Source organism: Mustela putorius, unplaced genomic scaffold (genome assembly GCF_011764305.1).
Source record: "Mustela putorius furo isolate JIRA1106 unplaced genomic scaffold, ASM1176430v1.1 tig00000281_pilon_pilon_pilon, whole genome shotgun sequence".
Classification (NCBI taxonomy): Eukaryota; Metazoa; Chordata; class Mammalia; order Carnivora; family Mustelidae; genus Mustela; species Mustela putorius.
In genome coordinates, this window is record NW_025421343.1 from 123693 (window position 1) to 147539 (window position 23847).

A 23847-nucleotide genomic window follows, 5' to 3' on the forward strand; every position below is an offset into this window, starting at 1 on the left:
TCCTCTCTCTCTGTCTGCCTCTCTGCCTACTTGTGATCTCTGTCAAATAAATAAATAAATCTTAAAAAAAAAACAAAACCACTTTAAATAATTAAAGTAATATGCAATAGTCACAAAACAGTAATTCCATAATGAACATAATGATTCTTTCATGGATAATGAAATTACACTATCCATCACAACAGTCATTAGCTGTATGTGGCTATTTTTTAAAAATTTTTTAAGATTTTATTTATTTATTTGAGAGAGAGAGACAGAAAACATGAGTGGGGAGGGGTCAGGGAGTAAAGAGAAGCAGATTCCCTGTTGAGCATGCAGTCCAATGTGGGGCTCAATCCCAGGACCGCAGGATCATGACCTGAGAGGAAAGCAGACACTTAATGGACTGAGCCACCCAGGTACCCCATATATGTGGCTTTTTTTAAATGTACAATGTACTTGGGACACCTGGGTGGCTCAGTTGGTTGGGTGGCTGCCTTCAGCTCAGATCACGAACCCAGCATCCTGGGATTGAGTCCCACATCGGGCTCCTTGCTCAGCAGGGAGCCTGCTTCTCCCTCTGCCTCTGTCTGCCACTCTGTCTGCCTGTGCTCACTCTCTCTCTCTCTGACAAATAAATAAATAAAATCTTTTAAAAAAATTTTTTTAAATAATAAATAAATAAATGTACAATTTTTTTTTAAATATTTATTTATTTGACAGACAGATCACAAGTAGGCAGAGAGGCAGGCGGAGAGAGAGGAGGAAGCAGGCTCACTGCTGAGCAGAGAGCCCGATGCAGGGCTCGATCCCAGGACCCTGGGATCAGGACCCTGGGATCATGACCTGAGCCAAAGGCAGAGGCTTTAACCCACTGAGCCACCCAGGCACCCCATATATGTGGCTCTTTAAATTTAAACTGATTAGGGGGCACATGACTGGCTCAGTTAGTAGAGCACATGACTCTTGCTCTAAGGGTTGTAAGTTTGAGCCCCACAATGGCTGTAGAGATGACTTAAAAAAAAATAAAATCTTTAAAAATAAAAATAAGATCTTTAAAAACTTTAATTAAAACAAAAATAAACTTAAACCAGTTAAAATGAAATAGAATTTCAAGTTTAGTTCCTCAGTCCTAGCAGCTCAATGACCACATGCGGGTGTTGGACCACAAAGATACAGGCTTCCAGCATGGCCAAAATTTCAATTGGACAGCCCCAAGAGGAACTCATGAGGGTCATCCCCATGACTATTACTATATAGTACATGGCTATTTAGGGCAGAGAAACTTCATTTAATCTGTCCTAATTCTTCTTATATATCCCAGAATCTTTTACAAATGATAAACAAGGTCTCTCACAATGCAAAAGATGTCCCCCTACCAAAAATTCCAATTTTATCTGAGCTTTGAAGGGTCACTTATAATAAAACCCAATAATTATTTCCTACTCACATAAGAAACAAAAATATCTCACTGTGAACAAAGAAGGGTCCAGTAAACCACATACCCTTGTAACCATCTCAGGAATTATTTGATCATACCTAGATGGTGCTGTGCATTTCGACAAACCACCTTGCTACTTTCATTAGAAATTTCTCAAAGCCTGGTGTCTTTTGAGATTACTTTACTTACCAAAAACTTCTTCAAGTCTTTGTAGTTGGTGATAATTCCATTGTGAATAACAATAAATTCTAAAGGAGATAAAAATTATTGATGACAAAAAATTACAGGTCTTGTAAACATTATAAATAGCCAGTATTGTCAGATTTTTCTCAAGTCAAAAAAATTTGTCACATGCTATAATTCCAAGTGTAATCAAATATCTTCTATTTTTCATTATCAGATTACCTTTGGGTAGATCAGCAGCATCATTTATGTAGTTTAGTGGAAGCACACAGTGCTGGGGACATGGATATTAGAGGGGAAATATAATAAGTTGGGGTTTAGAGACATCAACTTCATTTATGGCTAAACTACTAAGCTAATGTCACCATATGAAAGGGCCAAATTTCCTGGGCTTGTGTCTTCATTTGCAAACAAGAAGGCTGAATTACATAATTATTACTCTCACTTCTTTGTTCAATCATTTTTATGCATAAAAATTTCCTAAGTTTAAAGTGAAAGACTTTCGAACTAAAACAATTACCTGACTTACATTAAATGAGTTTAAGAACTGAAGTTCGAGAATAAGAAAAACCACTTATTCAGATTTACAGTGAAATTTACTTAGGAGAGGTCCAGATATTAAAATGTCAGATAAACTGGTATTAAAAAAGTATTACAAGATCAAATACATATGCAGCAGGATAATTTTCATCTTTTTTGATTAAGTAACTGAATATAAAGGCAATATTTTAAATCCATGAGTTTACAATAATAAAAGAAACTCATTCATCTTAGAACATTAGAACCACTTCATTTTTGAAAAATGGTAAATAAAGTTAAAAAAAAAAAAATCAAACATTTACCCTGACTTTCCTATGTATAATCTATAAGTCTGGGTAACTAAGCAGTTAGATATGTATGTGAGATAAATGAAAAAGCAATGAGAGTATTTGACTATCACCATTTTACAAACCCCTAAAGAAATTAATGTTGGCAATGATCATCTATGGCCACTAATAATACAAAAAGAAAAGTGCCCAAACACCATGTACCTCCAGATATAAATCAATACCATACCATTAGAGTAAAGAGAAGAGACAGAGAAACACGGTACATGATACCATGGGATGCATGCAATTAGCATGATCTAGACTGTAGGAAAGTCTACAAGACAAACACCACAATAATCTGCAAGGGAAAAGGAGACAAATGGAGAGCTTCCAAAATTGTCTGGGTGGAGGGATATGGTGAAAAATAACATAGTGTATAATGTTAAAGCTGGGCGACAGACACATCCAGCTCTACATATTCTCTACTTGTGAATAGGTCTTATTCCAGATTTTTAAAAAATTAAAATAACAAAAACATAAAAGCCTTCATTCTTCTCCCATTATTGACCCCTCTACAATCATTCCACAGCATGTAGAATGTGTCCATACCATTATTTTTATCAGAACGCTGGGGATGGCTATTGACAGGATTGGGTTCTCCATGTGTTGCCCAACGGGTATGAGCTATTCCAAGGTGTACATCAAATTCTATATCCAAATCCATATCCTGTTGTTCTGAAGAACATAATATGAAAAATTCCATTATTAAATCATGCCGTAGAGCTAGAAGCTATAAATATTATTATATATATTAATACAGTGCTGTTCACCCAGAATATATAATTATTGAAACTAAAGATCAGCCATATTTGAAATAGTAATTAAAAGATTCAGGATGCCTGGGTGGCTCAGTTGGTCAAGGGACTGCCTTCAGCTCAGGTCATGATCCTGGAGTTCTGGGATCAAGTCCCACATCGGGCTCCTTGCTCTGCAGAGATTCTGCTTCTCCCTCTGACTCTCCCCCATCTCTTGATCTCTTTCTCTCTTTCTCTCAAATAACAGATAAATAAAATCTTAAAAAAAAAAAAAAAGATTCAGGACTTAATGCAGCTCAAATATTTAGAGCAAATGAACCCAGCAACCGGGGGATAAAGCAAATTTGACAAAGTACTAACATCTGGTAAAACTAGATGAAGTATATGGGTGGTTAACACACTATTCTTTCCACTTTTCTGAAGGCTTGAAAATGTTCAAACGGAAGAGTTATGGACCAAAAAAGTAAATGTGGTTTTTTAAAAATCTATTTTAATCTGTGCCTTGAAAAAAACACCAGTAACACTTTAACTAAACATGTAAAAATAAATTCACATTCTCAATGCCATACAACCTTATGACTGCAATTCTTTGGTCCCCAGTGAATGTAAACATATTTCACAATATAAACTGCAATTATGGAGAACTTCTAAAATCAAAGAACAGTAGAACAAATGAAAGTATGGGGTTATAGACGGATATTCCTTTATTTTGAAAAGCAGCTATTCTGATTTCTTTTCCCTATAAGCTATCTCTTCTTGCTTTTTCCAAAGGAAATAAAAAAGGCAATTCTAGTATTTACTAGTAATGCCCCCTTTCTGATTTACTAAATATAAAATTCATTTGGCAAAGAAACCACATATCCAAGCCTATGAGAATCAGGCCTAAATTAAGAAAAGCAAACTGCTCAGAAGTCTCAAATAGGAAAGTCCGTGCATTTTATTTTAGCATGGTCTTTGTGGTTTTTATACTGGCTAATCACACATCATTCTAACACACAAATATGATCAAGAAAAAACCCTTAAAATCCTTGAACAGATTCCCATTGTGTAAAAAGTGGTCTGCATCCCTAGCTACCCTTGTGAATCATCTTAATCCTGGCCACAGAGATTTATAAAAAGATCCTCAAATTCTCACATAGAACCAGAGAGCTTTTTTCTCACAAGATAAAGCCCCAGTATCTTTCTGTGGCTACGCGGCCCTCCACCATTTGGCCCCAGCTGCCTTTACATTCTCATTCTCCCACCTCTCCCATTACCCCTCAAAGCCCTCAACACACCTTTTACAAACAACAATAGCCATCATTTACTAAGATTTTTACCTGATGCTAGGGACTTAAGACTTCTTATTGCCCTATCCATCTCAGTATGACCCAAGGAGCCATCAACCTAACTACTTCAACAGAATCCTGGTCTCCCAATGTCCAATCTTCCCTCTGAACAATCTAGTCTTTGCACACTAACCAAATGAGCCCATTAAATCATTGTCACTTCCCTAATGCAAAATCTTCCAAGGGTTTCACAAGGCACATGAAGTAAAATCTACCTTTCTGAAGATCCTACATGACCTCATCCCCAGTCACCTCTCCAGCTCCTCTCCTGCCACTCTCCACCTCATCAACACCAAGAGTCTTTGCACTTGGGTGTTCCCTGTGCCTAGAATTTCCCCCTTCGAACAATAATGTGTTCTCTGCTTAAATGTCACTTCTACCATACTTTCTCTTCACAGCACTAATCACACTAGTTTATGTTAAATATTTGTTGTCTGGCCCTCTCACTAGACAGTCAAGCTCCATCAGACCAGGGAGTCTGCCTATCTTGTTCTCTATTATGTCACCAGTGCCTGGCACAACGGCTGAAATAAAAGACGTGTTTAAGAAATATGCATTTCGTTATTGAATCCTTACAATGCTCTGTTAGGTACTATTGTTCCCATTTTATAGATAAAGAAACTGGGGCTCTCAGAGGCCAAAGAACCTGCCTTAGGTCATAACTAATGGGAAGCAGAGACAGGCTGTGACCCCAAGTCCAGCTGACTCCAGAGCCAGAGATTAAAACCACAATGATATACTAAGCTGTACTACTGTAACTTTATGACAGGTGTCAACCTGGCTCCTACCAGGATTTAAGTTCTACATAAGCAGCAGCTTGCCTTATTATCTGCAAAGCCCAAGCACTAAGCTATAAAGGGCAGTTATTCAAATTTTTGTTGGATGGCTCAGTCAACCAACAGATAAAATCATCAATGTATTCTTTCCTGGCTTACCTGTGTCCTGAATAATTAAGGTGACCTGATAAATAACCTCCAGGAGTGCTTGGGTGGCTCAATGGTTTAAGCCTCTGCCTTTGGCTCAGGTCATGATATCAGAGTCCTGAGATCAAGCCCCGCATCCAGCTCTCTGCTTGGCGGGGAGCCTGCTTCCTCCCCTCTCTCTCTGCTTGCCTCTCTGCCTACTTGTCATCTCTGTCTGTCATATAAATAAAATCTTTAAAATAAATAAATAACCTCCAGAAAAGGAAAGGATTATTGTTTACCACTACTTAACATGCTAATGCAAGCAATGAAAACATCTGACTACTCTGTTAGGCTAATTATAATTAAGGCACCTCTCCACCCCCACCCTCTGGCCATGCTGGCAAGCAACACTGAAGAGAGTAACAAGAGTCTACAGATTGAATCTAATTCAAATTTACAGTTATTGGGGCACCTGGGTGGCTCAGTGGTTTACGCCTCTGCCTTCAGCTCAGGTCATGATCTCAGGGTCCTGGGATCAAGCGCCTCATTGGGCGCTCTGCTCAGCAGGGAGCCTGCTTCCTCCTATCTCTCTCTGCCTGCTTGTGATCTCAAATAAATATTAAAAAGAAATTTACATTTGGGGCACCTGGGTGGCTCAGTGGGTTAAGCCGCTACCTTCGGCTCGAGTCATGATCTCGGAGTCCTGGGTCCTGGGATTGAGCCCCGCATCGGGCTCTCTGCTCAGCAGGGAGCCTGCTTCCTCCTCTCTCTCTGCCTGCCTCTCTGCCTGCTTGTCATCTCTCTCTGTCAAATAAAATAAAATCTTTAAAAAAAAAAATTTACATTTATTATCATACCTATTTCATGGTTGCCAAAAGAGCATTATCTAAAGCCTAATAAGAAAAAAATTACTGCTATGACAATAAGCATATTTCTCACAACAAATATTTCATGGTTTATAAGTTAATCATGACTCCCAATCCTTGACCTCCTATTCACTGTTCCCCCTGTTCTAAAGCCCTCTGTTGAACCTTAACTTCAGATATTTCCACCCCCCGTTCTCTCTTCTCCCCAAAACTGCCAAGCAACACTGAAGAGAGTTAGAAAATTCTGTAAACTGAGTCCATTTCAAACTCACGGAAATCACCAAACTTGTTTTACTGTTGCCACACAGAGGTGTGTTCCTTATTCAAAGCCGAAAGCTCACTTAATTCTCCTAACACTCAAGACATCACTTCTTCTTAAGCACCAATCCTACCTGGACAGTACCTCAATATCCCCTTTACTGAGCTTTTTTCCCTTCACCTCATAACTGCTGTACTTCGCTATTCCTTCACCTGTGACTCCTATAAAGGCTAATTTCCTACCTGTGCCCTGACCCTTCTGAGCGGTGATCACTCTGTAATTTGCTTATTTGCATCTTCTGTCCTCCCCCCCATGCACCCCTATGGCTCTTGTCTTCTGTGTTAACTTTCTCAGATGTCATCCTTTTTTTAAAGAAAAAATAGCTCAACCATATTAAATTTGTTGGCAATAATAAAACACTCAAACACCTATATCCAGAGATAACAAATGTTAAAGTATAGCCATTTATGCTTTAAATCTTATGACACCAAATATTTTTAAAATCTTACATTTTTGTTACAAATAGCAGTCTTCCTCTGCCCCTAAACCTCACTGCCTTTACTGCTGACACCACCCAGTGACAGCACCTACCCCGTGACAGTACTTATTCCTGTGTTTCAAATCCCTCATCTGTAAAATAAGGATGGTAATTTTACGTACTTCATGGGTTATATTGAGGACTAGTAAGTTACTTAATAGAGTGCCTAGGCCCCAGAAAGCAACAATAAGTGTTAGCTATTACTATCCAAGTCAGAAGTTACCAATAACCAATCTAATGACCTTTTCTGAGATGACTTCCTTCTCTTTTGTCTTTAACAGGTCAAACACTGGAACTTACTAGGGGTAATCACAAACACACAAATACCCACACCCAGAGTTGGCAAATACGAACTTCTAACCATCTGTGCTTTAGATTTTCAGATCTAAAATGTAAAAAATGCAGCCGACGCCTTCTTTACGCCCTGGCCTCATCCCATTCCTCCCCAGGGGATTTTCGAGTTCATGGAGAGTTTTCCCACCTGTGCCTTCAAACATCTAATACACTAACATGGGTCCGCAAATGGTAGTATTCTTTTGTTTTCTTAATCTCCCATTCTCTTACTGGTAGACATTTAAGCTGTTTCTACATTTTGCTGCAATGAATCTTGTTGTCATGTCTCCTTGTCCATAGTTTCCTTCAAGTAGATGCCCAAGATGGGAAGCGGCTGGTCACAGGGTTTAGGCACCTCCCATTGAGGCATTGCCAGCTTCCTCTTCAAAGTGATTTATCACAAATTTACCAGCAATATCTGCAAGTTCCCATTTCTCCATTCCCTTCCTGACTTTCCTTCAGGAGGCGGCCTGTTTCAGTATGTTGATATGCAAAGATGGTGATTCTGGTTGCAGTCTGCCTTCCAGCCTCCCGCAGTCATCTACCAATAATGCAGACTAAAAGGACTACCCACCATTCCATCAAATTTGACTTCCCTATTATCTTTGCCCACATTATTCTACTCAGAAGGTCCTCCCTGCTCACCTTCACTGCCCAAACGGAAAACAGCAGCCATTCCTTCCATATACCAAGTCTCTCCAACCCCAACTCCAAGTTGGAACTAGCTCTCCCCTGAATCCTTAAGCAACTTGGGTTTTTTTTTTCCCCTCTCCTGTGGAACCTACTATAATCAGCCTGGTATATATAGTATTTAGTATACACAGTAGAGCAAGTATTTATACTACAGTTTTTGAAGTACAGTTATTTGGGTGTCTGCCTCATCCCTAAGCTAATCTTGCCCACAATACATGCAAATAAGTATTGATCTAGCATGTTCAGCAAGTACTACAAAGCTAAATGTTTGGCTTATGTGGAAAAAATAAATAAATAAATAAAAAGTGACCAAGTTCATCATTTTCCTCTTCTACCTGCACTCCTTTACCATGAATTCAATGGCATCCATTTGAGCAGGTATATTAAAAAAGCCTGTTTCTTGAGTTTTGGAGGATTTTTTTTTTTTTTTAGAGAGAGAAAGAGCAGGTTAGGGGCAGAGGGAGAGAAAGAAATGTTAAGCAGTCTCCACATTCAGCATGGAGCCTGATGCACGGCTTGAGCTCATGACGCTAAAATCATACATAACCTGAGCTGAAATCAAGAGTCAGACACTTAACTGACTGAGCCATCCAGGCACTCCTGTGGCAAATTTTCTTTAAATGTTTTTTTCAGTCAATGTACTTCAAAGCTTTTGTTTTTAAGTTTCCTGTGACAAATTAAAATATATAAGCATAATGTTATGAACAAAATACTAGGAAGTATATCCTCTTTATTGAAGCATGTAGACAACTACTTTATGCCAGGGAAGAAAATCCTGAAGGAAAAACATGACACTTAACTGATTACATCAGTTCTACTAAAAGGCAACATCTAGACTGACTATATGTTCAAAGGAGGCGTTTACTCCCGAGTGAAGACAACCCAGTGAAGACACTAGAATAAGGATACCACTAAAAATACCTTTTGTCCTGTCAAAGGTCCTTCCTCGGGAATAGCGGTTACTTCGTTTTAGGACACTGAGCTTGTTATGAACACAATGTACCTAATTTCCTTCCCTTGTTAATTGGTCATTTCTGAAGCTGAGGTACATTGTACACTGGTAGAGACAGTAATAAAAGTATACTTTTCTTCCCTTCCCTCAACTTTAAATACCACTATACTTAAAATGGACCCCAAAATAGGGAAAGAAAGGGAATTTGGTAGGGAAGGGAGAAGGAAGTCTAGGGAGGGGAGAGGGGACAAAACTCAAACTAAGTACATTACTGTGAACTTCTTCATCCAGTGCCTTAACTTTCCCTTTCTTCTTAATGAGCTGGATCTTGCAGGCATTGGCTTCCCAATCCTTGTCATTGCCTCCATCAACTCCCACACCTAATTCATCGAGAGGCAGAAAAGCAAGATTTAGAAATTTACTTAGGTTATCATTGTGAGGCAAATTTTTAATTAGAAATTATTTTTTCATTTAATTAATTCATTCATTCATCAATTCAAATTTACTGACACCTTATTATATGTCAAGAAACATGATAGCTACTCGGAACAAAAATGAAAAGAACTCAATCGTTTCCCTCAAATTTCCAAGTCTATTCAGAAGATAAGGAAAAAATAATTAGAATACAGTGTGGGTTTTGGTTATAATAAAAGTGCTACAGGTTAAAAAAAAACAACAAAAAAAAACAAGTACTACAGGTTGAGTGGCAATTGGAGCAAAAATGGAGAAATGCAGGAGGCTGGCACACACCTCAGAAAGGGAAGAAGGAAGGAACATCAGGAAACACAGTTCTCAAAATTCTACTTACGTTCCTAAAGAATTTGAAAAAGCTACCTGAAGGTACTGGAAAAGCACTACGTAGTTTCAAAACAAGAAATCACACAGCAAAAATGTTGAGAAAACTTTCTCTGTAAACAGTACAGACTGAAGGGGACAGAGAGCAGAAACCAGCTGTCAGAAGATCTAGCTATAGCAAAGCAAATATGGGGAGGCCGTGAACCAAACGGTGGTTACAAAGACAGAGATCAGTGATACTGAGGGTAGAACTGTCTGGGTGCAATGTGAATGTGCAGCCTGAGTCCAGGATTCCTCCTAGGCTCAAAACACTTGTTGAATGATTGCTGAATAAAGGAACACAGAAAGACATGCATGAATTGGACATGCCAAGTTTGTAATATCATGGTTTCTCCAGGAAGAGATTTCTGTGGGGCAGTTGGAAATACAGGTCTGTGGCTTGGGAAATACATGTGGGTTGTAAGTCATCAACAATATAGGAGGTTGATGAAGTCAGAGCTCACCCACGAAGATACAGAGTAAGAACACTGGGCCTAGGAAACAATCTAGAAAAAACATTAATATTTGTGCAAAAAGTGGAAGAAAAGGAACCCTCAAAGCAGACAAAAAAGAATCAGGATGTTAGAGAGTATGTGATGTCAGAGAAGCTAAGGAAGGAGAGAATTTTAAGGACAAAGGAGCTGAAGAGCTCACTTTCTATTAACCAAAGGAAATCATGGAAAATAAATGCCCATTACATTTGGCCATGTCAAGAGTACAGTAAAAACTTAACATAGCAAGTCTGATACCACTTTCCTTAGAAAGGTCTGCTTGCAAAGCTGGCCCCTGGTTGGCCTCCGGAAACTTGGATTTCAGGATGGTTACCTGACTGATTAAGAATGGCTTATGGCACCTAACTGTGCAAACAATGTGGCTTATGCTGACCATCTGCTTCCGTTCTGGGATTCTAGAATTTTGGTACACGTTAGGCAGAGGGTGTCTGTGTGACCAGCCTCCAAAAAAAGCGTGGGCACTGAGTGACTAATGAGCTTCTCTGACATACATTCCACACACTGCCATAACTGGCTGGGGAATTAAGCACATACCGTGTGACTCCACTAGGAGAGAACTCTCAGAAGCTTGTGCCTCATTATTCTCCATACTTCACCCCATGCACCTTTTCCCTTTGCTGATTTTGCTCTGTATTCTTTTGTTGTAATAAATCATAGCTACGAGTTCAACTATATGCTGAGTCGTCCTCAGGAGTTACCAAAACTGAGGGTGGTCATGGGGACCCCTGACACAGTTAAGGAAAGCAGCCAGAATAGAACATAAATAAATAAAAAGTTATTTTTAACTGCTTTGTCATTTATTTAAGATAGAAGAATCTCAGCTTAAGTGTATATGCCAACAGCAGGGATTCCTTGGAGAAAAAGAAATCACAGGAAAGAAAAAGATAATTTATAAAGCAAGACCTTCAAGAACTGTGTTCTACCATGAAAACGCCCCAAGTGATTTATGTTTTTACAGTAACATTCTTAACAAAGGCAGACATCCTTAAGAAGTAATATAAATGGTAATACTATGGAAATACTATATATAAACCCTTTAAACATGATAAAAAACCAAAAATTCTTTTTAACTTTAGTTGAAACAAATAGATAATGCTAAAGAATCTAGTCAACTAAAACAAACAAAACATCTATTTAGATTGGAGGATCATGCAAAACCTAGAATATTTTTTTAAAAGGCAATACCAGCAGAATCATATCCTCTGTACTCTAGTCTCTGAAGGCCTTTGATCAAGGTTTCCAAGATTTCTCGTCTTGTGCGAGGAACATGGTAGTTTAAGTAAGCAAATATACCTGCAAAGGAACAAATATTTAATAAAGAATATGATTAATGAAGCAAAATTGACATAACTGTGACAAAATCCTCATTTGTATAATTATGTCTAAGATGTGCAGAAATATGAAGCTAGAATCATCTTTATTTTTTTAATATTACTTATTTATTTGAGAGAGAATGAGAATGAGCACAAGCAAGTAGAAGAGCAGAGGGAGAGGGAGAAGCAGACCCCCCCACTGAGCAGGGAGCCCCTTCTGGGGCTCGATCCCAGGACCCTGGGATCATGACCTGAGCCGAAGGCAGACGCTTAACCGACTGAGTCACCCAGGCATTCCTAGAGTGACCTTTAAAAAAGAAAGGAATTCTCACTTCAAATTATTTAAAGGTGGTGAAAATTTTACAAAGGGTATTTCTCCTTCGTATAAAAGACTGAAGCAAATACGTCAAAATAAATGTTTAGCTTTTGCAAAGAAGCTTATAAAGCTAGTCACCTATCTTCCATCACTACCGCCTTATCAAGTAAAATTTAATTTAAAAAAATTAAATAATCAACAAATTTGTGATTTATATCTTATGCCCTGAGCACTGTTTAAAGGAAAACATTTTCTGAAGTGAGTATTTTAAGAAACACATGGACTCTACAAAACTAGGCAGATGGAATAATTTTTCTTATAAATAAACATAAATAAATATTGATGATGTGAAAAATACAACCTAAATAATTTAATAATAGGGAAAAATGGACTAAAATATTTATATAATCCTCTTAAGGGAAAAATGGCATTCCTTGAATGAACCAGTTGTTCACCAGATTCTACCAAAAGATAAACAACTATTATGATATTCATAAAAAAGAAGCACTTATTTGGAAAACCAAAACTAGAATAAAAGGACTAGTACAATGTGAACTGAACCAGAAAAGCAAACAGGCAGAACACAGGAAAAGGAAATCCACATTTTAAAAATGGCAGCATGGGGACCTTGGGTGGCTCAGTAGGTTAAGTACCTAGCTTCAGCTCAGGTCATGATCCCAAGGTTCTGGGATCAAGCCCCATGTCGGGCTCCCTCCTCAGTGAGGAGTCTGCTTCTCCCTCTCCCCCTGCTCATGCACGCTCTTTTTTTCCTCTCATAAATAAAAACTTTAAAAAAAATACCATAAAGTTAATATCCAACAAAAAGCCAATTATGTATGATCACCATGACTGATGCAATTTTTTCAAATAAACTATCATGCTCTTCAAATAAAAAAAAGAAAAAAAGAAATCCACATTTAAACACTTCAGTCCAAAACAAAACGAAAACAACTGTCTGAACCTTCCCAAAAAAGGCAGTATGAGATCGAACACTACAACAATCCTGTATTTCATTCATATTCTTATTTTTTTATTTATTAAATATTTTATTTGAGAGAGAACAAGTGTGAGTGAGTCAGGGGAGAAACAGGGGAGAGAATCTTCAGGCCAACTTCCCGCTAAGCGTGGAGCCTCACGAAGGTCAGTTGCGTAGCCAACCGAGCCACCCAGGTGGCCCCATTCATGTATTTTTTAAAACCTTACATCAGTAAAGATTTTTTAAGTTACCATGTGTTGTGCAAGCATGTCACACAGCACCACAACCCTGCATGAGGGCTGCGGTTCCTGATGTCACTGATGTTCCTTCATCGGGTATCTGGAAAATGCACTAATGACCCGACTTCAGTGAAATTTCTATGTGGTTTTACAGTTTCCCCCACCATGGGTCACTGGCATTTGATAAAGATTAAATGAATAAAGAAAACTATCAGTTCCAGATAAGTATTTTTATTATACCATTAAAAGACAATTCACAAAAGATGAATCTGCTCCCAAAATAAGACTGTAATATAAATGATCTAATGAAACACTGATTGTCAACTAGTCTACACTCTACCACAGTGATGAGCATCAGCTAAATAACCCGCTAGAGGAGGATACAACTGAGCTCGTTTGAAAGTCATTAAACAATAAAACACATTACACTGCTAGGAACTGTTGGCCACCTGAGGCCCTCAAGGAAATTCAGAGTTGCCAAATCCCAACAATGCAGCACAAACCAGAAAACTCAATACAAAGTCATCTCTCTTTTTTTAAGAAATGTAATTCTGATGGTAAAAGTAATACATATGGAGAATTAAAGAATATAATGAATACCAATTTTTGTCAGTTTAAATGCTGATATAAAACCAACTGTTCTTAAGACAAATTATAGACTCAACACATTTTTTAAAGGAAAATTCAGAGTGATGCAATATTAAATTTACAACTTTTAATAAACAGAACTCAATAATAGCATTGAACTTTGATACCATTTCTAACTCCAATCTCTGGTTTATACTGGCTTAGTGTGTGGGTCTTCAGATCCTGAGTATCATTTCATGGCAAAAGAGATCTTCTAAACTAATACCCACCTACAAACAAACTTCTGAAGTGGTAACTATTTGAGAAACTAATAAAATTCACACTAAACATTTGTTAGCTCATAAAGTACTCTTTCACCTAAGAAATCCTGCAAATCTTTTTTAACTCACGTAGGCCTCAAAACTTTCTACCATACCACCTTGCCTCAAACCCTCTGCAAATGAATGGGTTTGACTGAGAAGTGGTAAAATAGTTTTCACAGTACGTACCGAGGGATTAACTGATAGTGGCTGTAGAAAACATTGTTAAAAATGATTCAATGGCCCCATTTCCTAAACAGGAAGGAAAGCCGTGATTGATCAGCAACACGTATTACAAGGAAGTAGAAAGTGACAGCACAAGGGACATATTGCCTGACATTTGAGGACATCTACAGTCCTCACCAGCTTGATGTTCTATAGTATCTGAAGATTCTTCTGATTGCTTTGGAATCACTCCAGATGAATTTGACATTTTTTAAACACCTAAACACACTACACTTCTCTTCTGGGCCTCATTTCTTTGTTACAACATTTACAAGATTTTGTTCTATGTATGGTGTATCCACCATATTAAAATTGGAAACCTGGTGAAGGGCCTTATCATTTTCAGAGTGCAATCAACTGTTGAATACAGGTTTGAACTGCACAGGTCCACTTATGCGTGGATTTTTCCAACAAATACAGTACAGTGCTATAAATGTATTTTCTCTCCCTTATGATTTTCCTAATAACATTTTCTTTTCTCAACTTTTGTAAGAATACGGTATATAATGTATGTATTAATATTTTCGGTGAGCTTTGTTTATATTATGGTTGAGCCTTCCAGTTAACACATGGCTATTAGTAGTTAAATTCTGGGGGAGTCAAAAGTTATACTCGGATTTTCCACTGCAGGGGGTGAGGGTGGGCACCCCAAACCCCATGTTGTTGACCCCAAGGATCAACTGTATTCTGCTAAGAATAAAAGCAAAGTAATATATAAAATTTGAGGACATTTTTCTGCAAAATTGCGTTATTATCATACCTAAGAAGATAATACTAACACCACCTGATACGATGTTCGTATTTAATATCTCCCTATGGTTCAGTCAGTTAAGATCTGCCTTTGGCTCAGGTCATGATCCCGGGGTCCTGAAATCAAGCCCCACATTAGGCTTCCTGTTTGGTTGGGGGCCTGCTTCTCCCTCCCTCTCTCCCCCACCCCACCTGCTCATGCTCATATGAACTCACTCTTTCTCTCAAATAATAAAATCTTTAAAAATATAAATAAAATTTCCCTATTATAAAAAGTCTTTTACAGCTAATTTGTTCATTCTAGGATATAATAAAGGATCCTACCTCACATTTGATTGTTATGTCTCAAAAGTCTCTTTGAATCCAGAATGGCCTCTCCCCTACTGTTTTTCCTAAGACACTGTTTTCCCCAACTCACTGACTTACTGGCAAGCTAAGGCCAATTTTCTTGTTGACTGCCTCACCTCCTGGCTGTGTCTGTTTCCACTCAGTGTAGTCTAACCAATTCCTCTATTCCTTTTATTTCCTGTAGACTGGAAGTTAGATCTAAAGACTTAACTGAGTTACGTTAAAATTTGGAAGCAAAGGGCGCCTGGGTGGCTCAGTGAGTTAAGCCTCTGCCTTCGGCTCAGGTCATGATCTCAGGGTCCTGGGATCGAGTCCCACATTGGGCTCTCTGCTCAGCAGGGAGCCTGCTTCCTTCTCTCTCTCTGTCTACTTGTGATCTCTCTCTGTCAAATAAATAAATAAAATCTTTACAAAAAAAATTTGGAAGCAAGAATTATTCACAATGTATGTATTTTATATTGTTCATAGGTTCCTTATTAGTGATGATAAGATTGTCACTAGTAAAGACAATCAGATCATCTAGCCTATCATATTCTGAAAATACCTTGAGAATACTTTTTCAGATATTTTCAGCACTGATTTTAAGACATTCATATTCTCTTTCTTTTTGATCTATATAATAATGGTGAATTTCCCAATCCGTGGCATCTAGATTCAATAAAGTACCATATATCATGTTCCAAATCAAAACCTGCCTTTTCCTTGAGAGGAAGCAAGACTATTATCTATAATCATCACTGTCATCATTTGGTTCACTCCTGGAACAAAGAGGAGGAGGAAGAGAGGAAGAAGTTGGAGCAACATTTCTCCCTAAATAACCACGCAGGGATTGAAAGGAAGAAAAGGACAACCTATGTAGAGAAGTCTTCTAAAATCAAAGTAACATTGGGGCGCCTGGGTGGCTCGGTGGGTTAGAGCCTCTGCCTTCGGCTCAGGTCGTGATCCCAGCGTCCTGGGATCAAGCCCCGCATCGGGCTCTCTGCTCTGCCGAAAGCCTGCTTCCTCCTCTCTCTGCCTGCCTCCCTGCCTGCTTGTGATCTCTCTCTCTCTCTTTCTCTCTGTCAAATAAATAAATAAATAAATCTTTTTAAAAAATAAATAAAATAAAATAATATAAATTCAAAGTAACACAGTTGGGTGAAGGAAAAACAAAACAAAACAAAAAAACCCTGTTTTTTCTCTTCAGGCATGCAGGGCATGTTCACAAGGGAGGCATTCACAACTCAAAATGGTGCTTAGTAGAGTAGAAATCACTAGAATGAGCCCCATTTTACGTCTTTTACTTGTCTTCTCAAACTTCCCAGAAACAGCTCTGCTTTAGGTTAACTACTAAAAGCCTAAAAATCAACTCTCCCTTCCTCTGGGGTAATTGCTCCAATACCACACACAGCAGCTGTAGGGAGCACAGGAGCTCTTCCACTCTACATCACCATGTGCTTCCAGAGTGTAAGTTTTCTTATTAATGGAATATTCTTGAGAAAAGCATCTCCTCCAAGGATGCAGATCTTCACACCTACAGGCATCATTCTTGGAAAACTGCAACTTAAATTCAATGACGTGAACACACTGATGAGCACCTTGCTTAAGCAAACATTCAGACATGACCTGGGTCAGGACACACTTGGTTGAAAGGCTATTAACCTTCCTGAAATGAAAACTGAATGCAGCTTAGCTGACTAATTATTAAAGTTCCTATGCGTGGTTGAATTTATGTCCTTGTAAATAAGAATATTTTACATTTTTTCCCCTTGACAACTTCCATATTTTCAATCCTCAGACATTGTAATTTATCAGTGATCAGTGTTCATATTCATTCTGTAAATTTTATACTTTCTGAATCAAAATCCATTTTGCAATCCCACTTAACTTTCACTTTAAAATTTTTTTTATAATGCAAGTTATATTTCATTCACTATCACCTTTAAAAGATTCAAATTACACAAATGTTACAGAATGAACTGTGAAAATCTGGGGAGCCTAGGCTAACTCAGTCAGTTAGGCCTTCAGCACAGGTCATGATCCCAGGGTTCTGGATTGAGCCCCACATTCAGGCTCCCCACTTCTCCCTCTCCCTCTGTCCACTGCACCCGCAGCTTGTGCTCTCTCTGTCAAATAAAATAAAATCTTTTTTTTTTTTAAGATTTATTTATTTATTTGACAGAGATTACAAGTAGGCAGAGAGGCAGGCAGAGAGAGAGAGAGGAGGAAGCAGGCCCCCCACCCTGAGCAGAGAGCCTGATGCGGGGCTCGATCCCAGGACCCTGGGATCATGACCTGAGCCAAAGGCAGAGGCTTTAACCCACTGAGCCACCCAGGCGCCTCTAAAATAAAATCTTTTAAAAAAAAATTGTGAAAATCTCCTTTCATACCTCCATACAAGGGAGATATGCACTGTAATTCCGACAAATATCCCAATCCTTTAGCACTTAACCTATGTATATGTACTATCCTTTAACTATACATATATAAAGCTACATGCACATGGTTTTAGAAGGGGTACTTTTTTTTTTTCTTTAAGATTTTATTTATTTATTTGACAGAGAGAAATCACAAGTAGATGGAGAGGCAGGCAGAGAGAGAGAGAGAGAGAGAGAGAGAGAGAGAGAAGCAGGCTCCCTGCTGAGCAGAGAGCCCGATGCGGGACTCGATCCCAGGACCCTGAGATCATGACCTGAGCCGAAGGCAGCGGCTTAACCCACTGAGCCACCCAGGTGCCCAGAAGGGGTACTTTTTTTAACACATAAATGTGACAACCGTCTAGGGGCATCTGGGTGGCTCAGTGGGTTAAGCCTCTGCCTTCAGCTCAGGTCTCAATCTCAGGGTCCTGGGATCGAGCCCTGCATCGGGTTCTCTGCTCAGCAGGGAGCCTGCTTCCCCTTCTTTCTCTGCCTGCCTCTCTGCCTACTTGTGATCTCTGTCAAATAAATAAATAAAATCTTTAAAAATAAATAAATAATAAATAAATGTGATGAGTATCTCTATATTTTCTTTACTTAAAATGTTGAGTATCTTTTTTTTTTTTTTTAAGATTTTATTTATTTGACAGAGAGAGATCACAAGTAGGCAGAGAGGCAGGCAGAGAGAGAGAGGAGGAAGCAGGCTCCCCGCTGAGCAGAGAGCCCATGCGGGACTCGATCCCAGGACCCTGAGATCATGACCTGAGCCGAAGGCAGAGGCTTAACCCACTGAGCAACCCAGGCGCCCCTGTTGAGTATCTTTTTATGGCAGTAAGTACACGTCGACTCTATTCAATATAATGGCTGCATACTACTCCATAATAGATTTATTTTACCTAATCATGTCCACCCTGGCTGAGGTTTTTCTAACTCTTGATAATCACAAACAATGCTGCAACTAAACTTACACACATCAACTTGATGCTTATCATAAAACATATTCAATATTATAATCATGGAGACACATTCTACTCAAAAGATTCCTTTAAAAGAGAAAATATTATTCAAGATTATGTTTTCTACAGGGGCGCCTGGGTGGCTCAGTGGTTTGGGCTGCTGCCTTCGGCTCGGGTCATGATCTCAGGGTCCTGGGATCGAGCCCCACATCGGGCTCTCTGCTCCGCAGGAAGCCTGCCTCCCTCTCTCTCTCTCTCTGCCTGCCTCTCTGCCTACTTGTGATCTCTGTCTGTCAAATAAATAAATAAAATCTTTAAAAAAAAAAACAAAAAAACATGGGCACCTGGGTGGCTCAGTGGGTTAAGCCGCTGCCTTCGGCTCAGGTCATGATCTCAGGGTCCTGGGATCGAGCCCCGCATCGGGCTCTCTGCTCAGCAGGGAGCCTGCTTCCTCCTCTCTCTCTGCCTGCCTCTCTGCCTACTTGTGATCTCTATCAAATAAATAAATAAAATCTTTAAAAAAAAAAAAAAGATTATGTTTTCTACAATCCTAAAAACATCAAGAAAATACTATAACATTTGGAGTGACACAATGAGGAATTTCACTTAGTGTTTTCTAATTATTTAAGATCTTTACCCTATTTACAAAAATGCCGGTTCAAGTGTCATAAATACACATTGCCACTGGAAGGAGCTCCTTAACACCTCTCTCGTACATTTAACACGCTGGTACTCAAAGCACTGTTCAAACCCTGACATCTCTAATTATACACTCCCTCACAGCCTACCTACAGCATCATCTTTCCTGAGAAAAAGCATGCACTTTCTGCTCACAAGCCTTCAAACATTCCATCTCTTCCTCCTCCATCTAACCAATCTCATCAGACAATTTTCAGCATCCTGACAAGCCAGTCCTTCTGGGTCCACTGTGCTCTTACTCCTGGGTTCCTGAGCAGGCCTACAGCAGAGTCCACCCACTTCAAGTCCATCTATCCATTTCAGGCCCACTTTTGTAGGAGCCCTCCCAACTGCTAGCCAGTCCAGTTAATTCACTGCTTGTCCAACTTTCAAACTTCCCCACATATTATTCTAAAGCTAGAATCTAAACTATCCCATTTCTCTCCTCCCAATTTCTTTCTCAGTTTCTGGTAGATTCTCACAGAACTTCATATAGAATTTCATCTCTTCATCTTAACAGTATATACCCTCCAACCCTTCCTATGTTGTTCCAGTAAGCCAGAGGCCATTCACCCTGGAGACATGCTGTGGATACAGATACAGCCTGGTGAGAGATCCACAACTCTCTCCCCCAGATTTTCAAGGGCCAAAAAGAGCTCATCAAACACTGCTGGAACATCACAGCTGTCCAAGGCATAGGAAAACCCACTCCAGGGTGCCTTATCCTTCCCTCTGAGCTCAAAATAGAGAAACATATTTCACACACTATTTCCTGAAGCCAGTCTTTCCTACCTGTAACTCTTGATAAGCAATTCCTCAACTTTCTAAATACAGAACCTTTTATTACCTCAAAATATTTTGAGGATCGTACAAAATAGTGGGTTGAATTTTTATCATCCAATGATCTAGAACAACTTCTATACAACTTTACAGACAATGCTTAGAGTATGAATCAACCAGTGAACACCCATAGTAACTGCACAGCTTACAGGTCAAAAACCACAGCTCTAGAACTCAACTTTTCAATTCTATCAGGGGACCTCAGTTTCACAATACTCCCTCCTCTGCTGGTATGCAAGCCTTTCTCCTCAACACAAACTAGGGTTCCTCGGCCTGCATATATGCAACTTCTCTAATGATTTCTTTACAGCCAAATACAATAAACTTCTTTCTTCAATATTAAACATGAATGACCTACTACTTCTGCAGATTCTGTCCAAATCAATACACTACTTTGGAACTCTTCTGCCTCTAATCACTGTTGTTTGGCCCCTTTTCCTGGAATTCTTACTTCTTTTTTCAAACCCCAAGGCAACAGTTCTCAACCTATTTATGACTCCATTCACTGCTGGGTAAATGCCATCAATGATATTTCTCACAGTGCACTAATTCTCTACCAGCTGGCACTATTCCTCAAGATACGAGTACGGCTGCTGGGGCACCTGGCTAGCTCAGTCCATAGGGCATGTGACTCTTGATCTTGGGGTTAAGTTCGAGTCCTACACTGGGTGTAGAGATTACTTTAAAAAAAATAATAAAATTAGTTAAAAAATTAAAAAGTACTGCCGCATTACCTGGAACATTCCTCCCATAACTAGTCTCTGATTTTCTATTCAGTCCACTTGTAGTCCATAACATGGCAAGGAACAATGAACAAGAAATGCGTGCAAACACTCACACTTGTTGCATTTCTTGTGTTGCACCTGTATATATTCACTGCTTCCTCCAACCAGACAGCAACTCCTTGAAGGCAATTCTCTTATCTTAGTCATCTCTCTGAAGGACAAAGCACCAAGTATAAACCCATCACTTCAAATATCTTCTAATGCTTTCTATGTACCTGAAATATACAGTCAAAATTTCCTAAACCACAGAAAGAGAACACTATTTTGCAGGATGCTAAACAGGGATAAGGTGAAAGAAATGTTCCATAACTAAAGGTTTAAGAAACACTGGGTTAAAGTTAACATGTTTATTTGTAGAACTTTCTAGAAACTTTAATCTCACTAATTGTGAATCTCCAAAAGCAGAATTTCCCACATTTGTGTTACAAAACTCTTCCCCACCTTCTATTGCTCATAACCAGCACCTATTAACTTCTCCCTTTCCAGGGAACACAATTGAGGAAATATTTATTAAGCAATTCATTATTTTCTTTCACAACTACTTTATATCCAGTATGATTTCCAAGAACGTGTTAATAGTTTTGGTTTTATGATTTATCCTTGCAGCCAGTCTCAGAACCCCTCAATTACCCCCAAAGCTATTAGACAGTATTATTACAAAAATCTTTTTAAGGATACATTTCAGGATACTCTTAAATTGTAAGCTCCCTTACTGCTTTTAGATATGGCCTCATTTACAAAAACTCCATTTCACCCGCTCTTTCAAGTACAATGTAGTCGCATTCAGAATGGCCCCACATTTAACATACCATCAAAGACCATCCTATAATATAGCCTCTAACAAAATTAGTCTGCCCCAAGTCCCTGGTAATAAAACTGTTTACCTTTATGCCAAGGAGGTTGGAAAAGCACCAAAATGCACATGTGGCATGTGCCCAGGCCAACTTCGAGGCATTTGTGCTATGAACCCAACAGTTCTTATGAGGCTTTCAAAAAAACAAACAAACAAACAAAAAAACCCCACCCCAGCAGAGACCTCGGTGATTCCACGTGTGCTGTGTCAGTGACTGGATCAAGCATGCTGTACTTACTGAGGAGGAGAACAATGTTTTGAACGTGTTGAAGGAATACGCAGTCACAAAGCTAAATTTTAAAATGCAGTTTAATAAATAAATAAATGCAGTTTTGAGTGATTTAAAAAAATTAAAAGAAAAAAAGAGAAATGGTATAACCCTACATTTATTTAAAAAAACAAAAAACAAAAAACAGTACAATCTGTTAAAAGCTGTGGGCAGCTTAAGTGACTTGCCATTCCCTCACCAAAACAAGAGGTAATACAAATAAAAAGGACAAAGTGTATTCTAGAAAACCAAGAGGAAGATAAAATAAATGTGGAAAACAGGCACACTATTATTCTTCTCTGGAAGAATAATAACCTTTAGTAGCCCACTAAAGGTTCCAAGAAACATGTCAAAAAAAAAAAAAAGTCAGTTCAACACTATTTAATCTACTGCTTCCCAAATTTATTGACCATAGAACCTTTTCTTTCCCTCCCGATTTAACACTATTAACATCTCAGCATAAACTGGTAAACAGTTTTATTAGTATATCTGATTGGAAAAAGCGTATCACAGAATTTTCTGCCTTCATTCTTCTGCTCCAACAATGTACAGTGTTAAGACAAAATAACCTTTTTTAAGAACTTGGAATAGGCCACAGGTAATCAGAAGGTAAACTTCTATGCATCTGGGGATGGGTGAAAAAGGAGTTGGAGATTAAGGAGGGCACTTGTCCACGATGAGCACTGGGTGAGGTACAGAATCCCTGAAACACTATATTGTACACCTGAAACTAATACTAACACTGTAGGTTAACTCTACTGGAATTAAAATGAAAAAGAAGGTTTGTAAACTTCTAAATTTTCCTATCTAATCTCATTCCCCCTCACTTCCTCTGCCTACAAATTTTATTTCAATGACTGAGCTATGGGAAGAAAATAAATACAAAGTCTTATCCTTCTAACAGTTAAGTTTCAGAATCTACATTAAAGAGGAAATAAATTCTGAACTCTATTCCTGGAATCATGCAAAACTCTGTTCTGGGTTAAAGGCAGGACCTTGGAAATGTTTCAAATACTAGTTCTTTATAACCGGTGTGTTTCCTCAGCAGTAAAACTCTATGGAATGGGGATGTTGGCTGTGTGAAAACTCCCACTTATCTAGTCTCCACCCCAAAGCCTCACCCTTATCTGAATCCTTCTAAAGCAAATCTGATTTTTTTTCTTTTCTGGTACTTTCTTTTCCAGAAAGAAGAAGAAATGACCTGCAACCAGGAAGCCACATGCTTAACTAGGCACACACCTCTACATTGAGGAAAAGTTAATTACCAAATGAAGAATCCTGGGGATTAATCAGTTTGCAAATTCACTACTGCACAGCTACAAACTAAATAATGTGTTTTTCAAAACCACTCTACTAACCAGGCACAGCAAAAGTATAACTGATTCTAAAGTCAGTCCTAATCTAATAATTTCAGAAACTATTTATAGATGTTTCTGTTTTGAGGTTTTGTTTTTTTTTTTTAATCTGCTCTAAATTTAAACCTGCTCCTCATTTTCAGAAGCTGAAATTACCATAAAATTAAGTACAGGAAAAATATACACCAATGAGTACAAGCCACCTCCTGCCAGGA

The 23847-nt window shown here is 38.7% G+C and overlaps 1 protein-coding gene across 5 annotated transcripts in view; it reads right to left on the reverse strand.

Annotated features, from left to right (window-relative positions):
• GFPT1 (glutamine--fructose-6-phosphate transaminase 1) overlaps positions 1-23847 on the reverse strand; it is a 66992-nt gene that overhangs the window by 33888 nt on the left and 9257 nt on the right. For 2 of the 5 annotated variants that reach the window (XM_045078953.1, XM_045078954.1), the window contains 4 exons: positions 11633-11740; positions 9374-9481; positions 3022-3147; positions 1610-1668 (listed from right to left, as the gene is read on the reverse strand). In XM_045078953.1, coding sequence (XP_044934888.1) covers positions 1610-1668; positions 3022-3147; positions 9374-9481; positions 11633-11740 — 401 coding nt within the window. Of the gene's footprint in view, positions 1-1609; positions 1669-3021; positions 3148-9368; positions 9482-11632; positions 11741-21209; positions 21348-23847 lie in introns of those variants that run through there. The other 3 variants (XM_045078952.1, XM_004742110.3, XM_045078956.1) reach the window with 3 other exon arrangements.